The sequence below is a fragment of the Cavia porcellus genome, unplaced genomic scaffold, assembly GCF_034190915.1.
Source record: "Cavia porcellus strain 051 isolate PalLab524CR breed Dunkin Hartley unplaced genomic scaffold, mCavPor4.1 scaffold_28, whole genome shotgun sequence".
NCBI classification, from domain to species: domain Eukaryota; kingdom Metazoa; phylum Chordata; class Mammalia; order Rodentia; family Caviidae; genus Cavia; species Cavia porcellus.
In genome coordinates, this window is record NW_026947511.1 from 29387690 (window position 1) to 29398673 (window position 10984).

At 50.4% G+C, this 10984-nt stretch overlaps 1 protein-coding gene and 1 non-coding gene across 3 annotated transcripts in view; both read left to right on the top strand.

Moving 5' to 3' along the window:
• Positions 1-1758: 1758 nt before the first annotated feature.
• On the top strand, positions 1759-1865 carry LOC111758014 (U6 spliceosomal RNA). The gene has a single exon (XR_002792258.1). It is a non-coding gene; the product is annotated as a U6 spliceosomal RNA (small nuclear RNA).
• An 8015-nt stretch (positions 1866-9880) lies between these two features.
• The window catches only part of Unc5b (unc-5 netrin receptor B), an 80827-nt gene continuing 79723 nt past the window's right edge, over positions 9881-10984 (top strand). For both annotated transcript variants that reach the window (XM_003473767.5, XM_005005313.3), the window contains exon 1: positions 9881-10014. In XM_003473767.5, the coding sequence (XP_003473815.1) occupies positions 9936-10014 (79 nt within the window). In that variant the 5' untranslated portion in view covers positions 9881-9935. The remainder of the gene's footprint in view (positions 10015-10984) is intronic.

The window sequence follows — 10984 nt, forward strand, 5'->3', positions numbered from 1 at the left end:
ACATAAAGCAAATTACCATGAAACTTCTGGAAAGAAACACAGGATACTGTCTTCATGACACGAAATTCAGTAACCACAATTGAAATGCTGGAAGAACCGATCTTTATCAGAATTAAAACTCTTTGAAAAACATTGTTAACAAAACAAAAAAGAGGGGCTGGGGTTTAGCTCAGTGGCATAAGCGCCTGCCTTGCAAGCAGGCAGTCGTGAGTTCGATCCCTGGTACCGATAAAAAGGAAAAAGACCAAAAAAAAAAAAAAAAAAAAGCAGCTCATGGACCAGGAGAAAATATTACCGAACATATAGCTGACAAAAGACATATATTCAGAATATTTAAGGAACACCTATAAATCAATAATAAAAGGCAGACAACATAATAAAAGTTGGACAATAGCCTTAATTAGACCTTTCACTCAAAAAAAGTATGACTTGCCTAAGAAAAACACAAAGATGTCAACACCGCTAGCCATCTGAGGAGCAGCAAATAAAACTCAAGTTTTAAGTGACTTAATTCCCAGTGGTCAGCATGAGAAACATAGACAATACCAAGCCAGGGCCGAGATGAGCCACACCGTGGTGGCAGGCAGTGAAAGGCTAGCCTGGGGTTCCAGCAGACTTTGATGAAGCTAAGCGCACACCAGCCTGATAGACCTCCCAGTTTGGCTCACAGGTATTGCTTGCAGAGAAATGAGAACATGTGCCTTCCGTTACATTTTTCAAGAATACTCAGAATGGCTTTGTTTGTGCTGACTACAATGGGGAACAATCCAAATGTTTACTATAAGAGAATGGGTTTTTAAAGAAGTTATCTCACTCGCCTGTTTTTTGACCGGCTCTTTTATTTTGGGTGATTTCCTTTTTTTTTTTTTTTTTTTTTTTGTCTTTTTGAGGCAGGGTCTCTCTATGTAGTTCAGGCTGGCCTTGAGCTCACTTTGTAGCCCAGGCTGGTCTCAAACTCGCAACAATCCTCCTGCCTCAGTCTCCCAAGTGCTGGGATTACAGGCGTAAGCCATCACACCCAGCAATTTTGTTTTTTGAGTATTTTATGTATTCCAGATATTAGACACTTCTCAGAAGAAGAAACACAATGGTCAATAAACACATGAAAAATAGGTAACACATCTGGCCATTAGAGAAATGTAAATTAAAGCAACACTAAGGTTTCGTCTTATAACAGAAAGAATGGCAGTCATCAAATAATGGCAGAGATCAAATAATAACAAATGCTGACATGACTGCAATGAAAACAGACCCATTCTGCATTTATGGGGATGAAAGTTACTATGGCCATTATGGAAATCAATATGGAGATTTCTCAGAGAATTCAAATTAGACCCGCCTATTCCTCTCCTATAAAAGACATTATATTGCAGTGATACATGCATAAAAGTGTTTGCAGCAGTACAATTAATGATAGCTAAATCCTGGAAGTAGCCTATCTGTCCAACAACAAACAAATGGATACAGAAAATGCTGCATCTATACACGATGGAATATTACTTGGTTACAAAGAAGGACAAATTTGAGGCATTTGTGGGAAAGTAGATATATCTGCAAAACAATGCTAAGTGAAACAAATTAGACATACAAGCATGAATACCAGGTGGTTTCACTCACTTGAACAATGCAAAGCACAAATAAAGAGCAAAATAAAACACTGAAAAAAGGACACAGGGAGAGAGACCTTTTGCAAACAGGAAGGGGACTAAGAGACCAAGGGGAAGCAGAAGGGGAGGAGGTGACATAAAGAACTTCAAGGTGCTCACTTTGGCAGCACATATGCTAAACTCGGAACGATACAGAGAAGATTAGCACGGCCCCTGCGCAAGGAGGACACACAAACTCGTGACGTGTTCCATACTTAAGGAAAAAAAAGATCTAAGATGTGTCTTATGCATGTACCCAACACCCACAATGAACAAAAACATTATATGCCACAAACATGAAATCCAAAGTAACAGTAACTACAAGGAAAATGGGGACAGAAGATCTAGAGACAGAAGGAGGAAGCTGTGTGGGGAGAGGGAGGGGAATAAACAGAATAAGGGTGTGCTGTGTGCGCCCTTCCCCTGCTCCACCTGGACTCTCTCCCGGCTCCCCCAGCCCCCCGACATCCCCAGCCATCCAGCTCCTGATTTCCGCGTGCTGTCTCGGGCGGTGGTGCTGTAGGCCCTGGGCATCAGAATTTGTTTTACAACACTCTTACTACGAAACAGTTTTCGCTCGTTGAAAAATGTCACATCATACAATCACTAAGTGAAAGAGAAGGTAAATTTTGGTAATCTTAGCCATGTTCAGAGAACAGGGTCTGTGTAAGCCCCGCTTAAAGATGCCCACAGAGGTAAGGACGCAGATGCTGAAAAGCGAGACAGATGCTTCGTAGACCAGGGCGGGCTAGATTTTATGGCAAAAGAGCAAAGCTAGGTGTCGAAACACAGTTTACCTGCTGAATTTTGGGGAGGGAGGGTTGAGACACAGTCTCACCCTATAATTCAAGCTGGCCTTGGGCTCATGGAGCCTCTCCTGGCTCAGCCTCCCGTGTGCTGGAATTATAAGCGAGTATCACACTTGGCTTACTGCTGCTGAAGTTCCAACAATGATCATAGGAGTACATCCAATATGGTCCTTCATCGAAGACTCAGAATTCAGCAGAGAGGAAAATTTTCACACCCCCCACACACACACTACTGTAAGGTTTCTTTGCTCTGTCTTTTCCTCCAAAATATACTCAGCGCTGCTGTTCTGCACACTTAAACTGGTTCAGGCTTGCTACGTATATATAAAACAATCAAAAGGTCTTTGCAACTAACACATGGAAAGGATAGTTCACAATATGAAGAGCTTTTTTCCTCCTGCCCTTTCCGAAAGGATGCATGAATCACCTCAAGATTTCTTCCCACTGAAGGAGTTCTCTGGCATTTATCCTGAAAATAATAGTCAGTTATCTTCAGTGCCAGCTCAGACTTCAAAAGAACCTACAGTAGTACTGAAAATCCACAACCACAAATTTTTTCTTCCAAATTTGTTTTGAATCCTCTCTCCCCTCCCCTATCTCTTTATTTGTGATTCTGGGGATTGAATTCAGGGCCTTCACATCAAACTATATCCCCAGTCTTTTTATTTTTCTTTTTTAAGAGAGTCTCACAAATTTGCTAAATTGCCCAAGCTAGGCTCAATTTGCAACCCTCCTGCCTCAGCCTCCCACTGAGCCAGAATTACAGGTATGTGCCATCAAACCCAGCTAAATTAGTTCTCATTTTTAGTTTAAAGAGCTGTTATCATTTAAGTGATTATACTTTTGTATAAATAAAAACCTTACAGCATTGCAATTCTCAAAATAGTAATTTGTAAAGAAAGTTAATTTAAATATGGATATTATTGACTGAATTATGTACAGCTGCTTATTTTCTTTGGGTAGTAGAAATATTGTGCGTAGTTTCATTAAGAGTCCTTTATTACATCAATTATATTGGATGCATCATGGTAGCACTACTGAAACTGGACGTGCTGGAAATGGCAGAGGAAAGTTGTATGTGTCAGCAGCTATGTTTTCCCACCTTTAAGACAAATGTGAAGTGCCTTGATGGTTTTATTACCTGAAGGAACTTGAGAGTCACCTGAACATTTAAATTGAACTATTTTAAGCAATCAAACATAAGAAAGTTTAAGAGATCTATCTTTAAAAAACAACAATAAAAATAAAGGGTCTATGGGGGAGTTACTTCTGTTTTTGGATTTTTGTTTTGTTTTGCTTTTGAGAGAGGCTTGCCAGGTAGTAGCGCAGGCTGGCCTTGAACTCCCAGTGAGCCTCCTGCCTCAGGCTCCCCAAGTGCTAGGATTACAGGCGTGCGCTACCACGCCCAGCTATTTCATAGCTTTTAAGCCTTGCAGAGTGTGTCTTCTCCTCTCACCTCACTCATCAGTAGACAGCTTCCCTCGCTGACCAAACAGGACCTCGTCAAGGTTGGTAGTGTGGACTCCTTGTAGGAACAAAACTTAAAGCTTGGCACCTGTGCCCACGCTGACCTTCAACAAATCCTTTTCCCTTATGGAACTTTTGTTTGTATTACAATGCATGTGATTAACACCTACTCCCAAGAACAGACTGAGATAATCCATGAAAACTGGGTCCCTAAAATAAAGGAATTACCCACAGGGAATGGTGAGCAGCAGTGTGTTAGACAGCAGGCTCTGGAACCAGCTGCCCAGCTTGGAATCTGACCTCTGTCTCTTGCTAAGCAGAAAACCCAAGTCTCAGTTTCCCCATTTTAAAAATGGGGATTCATGAGCCCACTGAGTCCACCCACCTCAAGGTTACCCTGGGACAGCAGGCCCACCCCTGTGGAGCACTGGCCAGCATTATTACTTTCTAAGATGGTGCAGGCACCAGTCTGTCCTGTGTTCACGGCACATGCTAGGAAGTTGCCAGGGACCTCTTGCTTATGGTGCCCAAACCCCAAGTCCGTACCTGTCCCCAGCACAACTTCCCCCTCATTGCAACACCTCGCCCCCATCCAAATCCCCACATTCCCTGGGGCAAAAGCGGGACACCCCTCTTTCCCTCTGTGGGGCCTCCAAGTCTGCCCCCTGAAACCCCAGGCCAGGGTGCATTACCCAGGACCATGCAAAGGCCACCCTGCTGACTGTCCCCCTCATTTGCCATGACCCCAAAGATGGTCCCCAGTTCTGTCAGCACCTGTGACTCCCCACTTTCTACCAAACCACCTTTCATCTCTCAAGACAGCAAGGCCGGCTGCGGCCGGCATATTTCTCTCCTACCTTCCCAGCCTCTTCTTCCTGTAGTATCTGGTTATGCTGTTTCAATGGGAGGACCAAAACCTGGCAGTTTCCTAATCGAATCACTACCTTCCTGCCTTGGGGCCTTTGCTCATGCTGCTGCCTGCAGACTCTCCTCAGTTCTCTCCATGTTTACAGTTTCCTCCTCACCCTGGGTCTGGTTCTCAGTGCCCTCTCTTCAGGGCAGTTTGACCCCCTCGAGCTATACTGAATGCGCCAGCTCAGACAATAAGTAGATTGTCCAAGATTGGCATGATTTGAACCCGGATCTCCCTGGGCTTAAGGCTTTTGTGATTAAGTTCTTGCCAGCCTGAGTACCCCAGGGAAGGCCTCCTTCTGGGGAAAAGAGAGACTGGGAACAAGTGAGGGAAGAGGGTTGTCTCAGGATTTAGCAGGGGTTAAGAGTCCAGGTATAATGACCCAGGCCACATATTTTATGAGTCTATTTATAGGAAATGTCCAGAATAGACGAATCCATAGAAACAGAAAGTAGATTAGTGGTTGCCAGGGGCTGGAGAAGAGAATGGGGAGCCATCTCTGCCTAATAGAACGGAGTTTCTTTGGGGGGTAATGAAAATTTTTTCAAATTAGATAGTGGTGATGACACCACAACATCACAAATATACTAAAAACCAGAGAACTGTGCACTTTAAAGTGGTTAAAATGGAAAATGCATGCAACATTTACATAAAATATGTAAATGTCGTCTCATTTTTTTAAAAACACGAGTACCAGCTTGAGATGCGCTCTGCCTGGCTGGGATTCCCCGATGCACCGCGCGCTAGCTGGGTGGGCCCGTGGGCGAGTCACGGCTCTGTGCCTCATTCCCTGCCTTGGCAGACTGGGGAAATGACAGCACCTGTCACATAGGTTGTCAGCATGGAAGGGACTTAGGACAGCGCCTGGCACGCGGACAGTGCTCGGCGCCGGCTGGGATAATGCCATTCGGGAGAGACTGCAAAACCGTTCAGGACTTCAGCCCTAAGCGCCTCCCTTCTGCAGCGCCTGAGTCTGGTTCTGGGGGGGCCAGGGCAGGGATGACGCGCGCTTCCTCAAACTTTTCCGCGCGAGGAGTCATCTGAAAGTCCCTTTGCCTTTACTACCCAAAAGGAAACCTTCTACCAGGTGACCCCGGGTGGGGTCCTGCGCGCACCGATCTCCCGCAGGCCCAGCGCCTTTGAATGGAGATCGCTGGGCTCTAGGGGAGGTTCTGGCCGCAGCGCGCCGCCTAGTGGCAGCTGCGAGCACGCGATCCGCCCGGGAGGGAGGAGCCAAGCGCCGCTGCCAGCCACCCGGCAGGAGGCCTCTACAACTGCTTTGGAAATCATAATTGTTACAAAATAGGTACCTTTTATTCGGCTAGATTAGGGGTTCTATGCGCATTCCTTTTAATCCCACAGGTAGTTATTATTTCCACTTGACAATGGAGGAAAGTGATAACTTGGAAGGTTCTGTAAGTGGCCCAAGATCTCCCAGCAGGGCAAGTACTAACAGCCCTGGGGACCCGGGTCACACCGTGAGCTAGATGCCAGCTTCCACGCATTTCTGGCTCGGGTGAAATGAGAGGCGCCCCTGGAAACTGCTGCAGCCTCCACTGAAGAATCAGACCTGGCTCTAGGGCTGATATCAAAGTAGCCCTAGGACCCAAAGCCTGCCAGTCCTGCAACCTCAGGCCCCTAAGCTCTCAAAAAATGAGCCCCTCTTCCCCCAGTCTCATTAATGTATCCACTCAACCAGTATCATCTGCATCTGCCAGAAACTTGGGGCAAATGGAAAGACAAGGCCCCTGCCTTGAAGAGGGTCTGGTGGGGGTCCTCTTGCTTAATTCCCAGCAGTGCCCCTCACAGTGAGTCTGACACACTGGTACTGGGTGAGTTCCAGTGAAGCTACTGCAGAACTGCCTGCTCTTCACCCATGCTGGGGGAGCAGTGCTTCAAGGCACAGCACTCAGACATCTGGGCTGGCGAGAAGCCACATCTGCAATGGTTTGACAGCAGCAGGTGACTAGAGATGAGCATGGCCCCCAGACAGGAGTGTGAGGGTGTTATCAAGATGTTCCCAACACGCTCTGCCCTGTGCAGGAGCCCCCGAGAAATAGCAAGCTCTGGACCTTCCAAGAGCATACATGAAGTGTGTGTAGGGGGTGCTTAGGGCGGAAGAGACCAACTTCCTTTTGAGCAACCCCTACACTTTCCCCAGGCAGGAATTTAAACTAAGCCCTGACACCTGATACTGGGGCTAGCTTGGCCTGCTGGGTACATGTTCCTGCCTAAACAGCAAAGTTCTAAGGACTGGAACTTCTGAGAAAAGTCTTTAGTGCTTCACTGGCTGGGGTGGGGGTGAATGGAGGCTGAGCCTGGAGTCCCCACACGCCCTGACCCTGCTGAGGCCCCTCGTGAGAGCTCTGGCACAGTGCCCTTGACCATGTGCCTCTGTCCAGGGGATGATGTTCAGGTGCAAATCTTGAGACCCGTATGCTTGGACATGGCTCCTGGTGGTACTTAAGAACCTAAACACCTACTGTCTTTAGAGCCGTCTGCCTACTTGTGAGTTTAGATGTGTGTGCCAGTGCATGTGTTTGCTTTTTTAGTCTGTGGGTGTCTCTGTGGTTGCCTATCTGTGTGCATGTGACATTCCTGGGAGGGAGGATCACTGCACCTGTGTGTCCCTGTTGTGTGCTCACTGTGTACATTTGCAGATACGCATGGGGCATGCCTGTAACTATGTCTAGGGCTGAGTGTCTACCCATGGGCTTGCAGTTAGTGGATGGGTGGGGCTGGCGGGGTGTGGTCAGCTACTGACTCATCTACTGCCCTGGCCTGGGCTGTTTCAGGCCTGGATAAAAATAACTCACTTACCTTTGCATACTGACAGCTTTCTAGATTGGCCAAAGTCCTTCTCAGAGAGCCCCACTCCACCCATACCCACCCTTCTAATGCTGGGTTCACAGCCAGAGCTGAGTAGGGAGGTGACTGACCACATGCACCGCCTCCCCCAGATGCCCCAGAACCCAACCTGGAGGAGGTGCAGGAAGGTGTCCTGGCCGCCTACTTTTGTCCCCTCTGGGGACACAACTGGAACTGTGCTCTCCTTGCTTCTCTGCCCTTGCCCTACCAACCTGGTCTCTTTCTAGCCGTAGGTCTGGCCTCCAAGGCCTTCTCCAGCCTGTGGGACATCTCCGGGAACACTAGGCCTTTCCTGAAGCAGCTGGTGCATCTGTATTTGAGGACTGATTCCAGATAACAGCTCTGAAAAGGAGGGAAAGTGTAAGTCTGGACAGATCGGGCTAGCAGACATTCCCTCTGGGTGCCAGCCCCTTTGCACAGCCAACTTTGCCCCAGGAAAGGTGTGCAGGGAGGAGACTCCCTGGCTCAGAGGGTTTCCTTTTAGTCTCACCCACCCTGGCCCCTTCATTCAGACATTCAGCTGGCTGATTCGGGCAAGTGCTTTACATCTCTGTCTCAGTTCTTCCACCTGTAAAATAGAGATATAGATAGAGTTGTGGAAATTAGCTGAGATGCATATTAAGTGCTTAGTCCTGTGCCGAGCTCACTGGAGGTCTCTACCCCTGATCCACCCTTTGGGATCTCTCTGGATTTTAGTCCTTAGGAACAACCATCAGACAAACCTCACCTGGCCCCTCAGGCTCCTGGGCCCATCCCAGGGTGATCAGGACTTTCACCAAGAATCACTCTGGCTGGGAGAGGAGAATCTTGGAAAAACTACTGACATGTGTACTACAGTCTCTCTCGTCTCTCTGTCTCTGTCCTGTCTCTGTCTTTCTCTCTCTCTCTCTCTCTCTATATATATATATATATATCCACTCAGTTTCCATAAGGAAATATCATTATTTCCCATTTTACAGATGATAATTCAGAGACCAGCATTAGAATGGTTAAGTAATGCGGGGACAGTGGCACATGCCTGCAAATCCCAGCTATTTGAAGGCTGCAGCAGCAGGATTATAGGTCTGAGCTCAGCCTGGGTTACTTAGTGAGACCTTGACTCAAAATAAAATATAAAAAGGACTAGGGATGTAGCTCCGTGATAAAACACCTCTGGGTTCGTTCCATCTCCAGTACATTTTAAAAAAAATAGCAAATTAGTAACTTGTTCAAGGTTACATGGGTAAGGGACAGAGCCTAAGTTTGCACTGAGTAGAAAACTTAGGGTACTGGTTTGTAAGTATTGGCTTCAGAGCTCAGGAGGACTCCCGGAGGTCCGTCACCAGGATGAATCCCATCCATGCTCAAGTCCACCCAACAGTGAATCCTGCAACCAGCAAGTGGGTATCTGAGATTATCTCACTTAGGAAGCCTTTACAGGAAAGATCACATTTAGAAAGCACAGAGCACACCACAAACGATAGTCCTCCATTCCATCAGAGGTGAAGACTAACACAGCCATACCAAGGAAGAGCGCAAAATAGACTTCACTGGCTTCGTTTTTTGGAAATTAAAATTGACTGGAGTCCGCTCCCAGCCAACTTCCAGCGGCCGGGTTTTCCAACCCACTGGGCCCAGCGTTCTTCGAGGTCCCCCCTTGAGGATCCCCAGCTCAGCCCTTGCAGGCTGTGGAGTCCCCCCTGGAGGAGCCCCGCCCGCCCCGCCCCCGCCCCCAGGCCCCGCCCCGCGCTCGTGCGGTCCCGCCCCTCCCGGGCAGCAGACTCTGTCCAGCGGGCGCGCGGCGGCGCTGGCATTGTGGCAGGCGGCGGGGGCCGGCAAGGGCGCCGGGGCCGCAGGGAGCGGCTGGGCGCGGAGAGGCGCACACCCAGACTCGGACGGCGCGGCGCCGGCCGCTGCGAGCGCCACTGAGCGCGCTCACCTTCGGTCGCGCAACTTCGGAGGCAGGGCGCAGGAGCACGGGGAGCGCTCGGAGCCCCGCAGCCCGAGGAGCGCAGCGGAGGGCGCCCCGGAGCCTGGCTCCAGAGCGGGCACTGGGCATCCACCGCGTTCGGAGCGCCGGGCGGCCCTCCGCGCAGCCTGGCTGCCGCTGCCCCCACGGAGGGCACGGGCTGGCGCGGCCGGGCGCCGGGGAGGACGGCGAGGAGGAGGCGGCGGCGACGGAGACGGCGGCGGCGAGGCTGGGGCCAGGGAGAGAGCCCCGAGGGAGAGGCGCCCGAGCCGGGCCGCGGGAGCATGTGGGTCCGGAGCGGAGCGCGGGGCGCGCTGCTGCTGGCGCTGCTACTCTGCTGGAACCCGAGGCTGAGCCAAGCAGGTAGGGAGCGCTCCTGCCCGGAGAAGGGGATGCGAGGACCCTGCGCCTTGCTGCTGCGCTCAACTCCGAAGTTGAGGCGGAGTCGTTGCGCCCGTAGAAAGCGGCAGGACGCCCAAGTTAGAAGGCGGATTTCTCTGCCCCACCAAAGTGGGCGCTGGCGCCGCCGCCTCGCTGGGGACCCTGCCCGGGGGTGGGGGTGGAGTAAGCCGGAAGCGTCTCTCCTCTTCGGGTGCCTGAGTCAGGGTCTGAGCCTCCGCGAGGAATCACCTCCAGCGGACCGGTGGCTCTCGCCGTGCCCGGCGACAAAAGCTCCGAAGAGAACCGTCGCTCTGTAACCCAGATGTGCGTTCGCTCCTGTTCCCTGCAACTTCCTAGTTCGAGCCCCGGCCAGCACAGGCTCCTGCGTGCCGCCCCGACCTCACTCTGCAGACGGGAGGGAGGGAGCAAGGGACCTGCAAGCTCGGGAGGCGCGGGTCCCGCGCCGGCAGCTGGAGGCCGGGTTGCAGAGCTTTGGCTGTCGATGGGGGGAGGGGCTGAATCCCACGTATGCATTTGTTCTGAGATCTCGGTGTCCCCCGGTTGCAAGGTGATTTTTTTCCTTAGGTGTTAATATGCATATTGGAAGAGGGCGGGGATACATAGTGCTCCGGCCTATTCCTTTTAAATGGGTCACACACTTTCTCGCTGTCCGGGGACTGACCAGGTGCGCTGGCTGCTGTACGTCACCTTTTGTGGGCCCAGGAAGAGGCCTTGAGGGGCTTGGTGGGTTCCTAATATAAAGTCCCTAACCCGTCTCTGGCGCCCTGTTAGTATAAGCGTCTCACTTGCCCAGTAGCTGGACTACGCGTCGCTAAGTGAGCTGTGTCTCCCCGGGAAGGTGGTGAACGAACTGGATCCAATCTCTCTGGTACCCAAACCCAAGCAGGTGACCTGTAGGGTGGGGGCAAAAGGGACATTCTGCAGAACACCT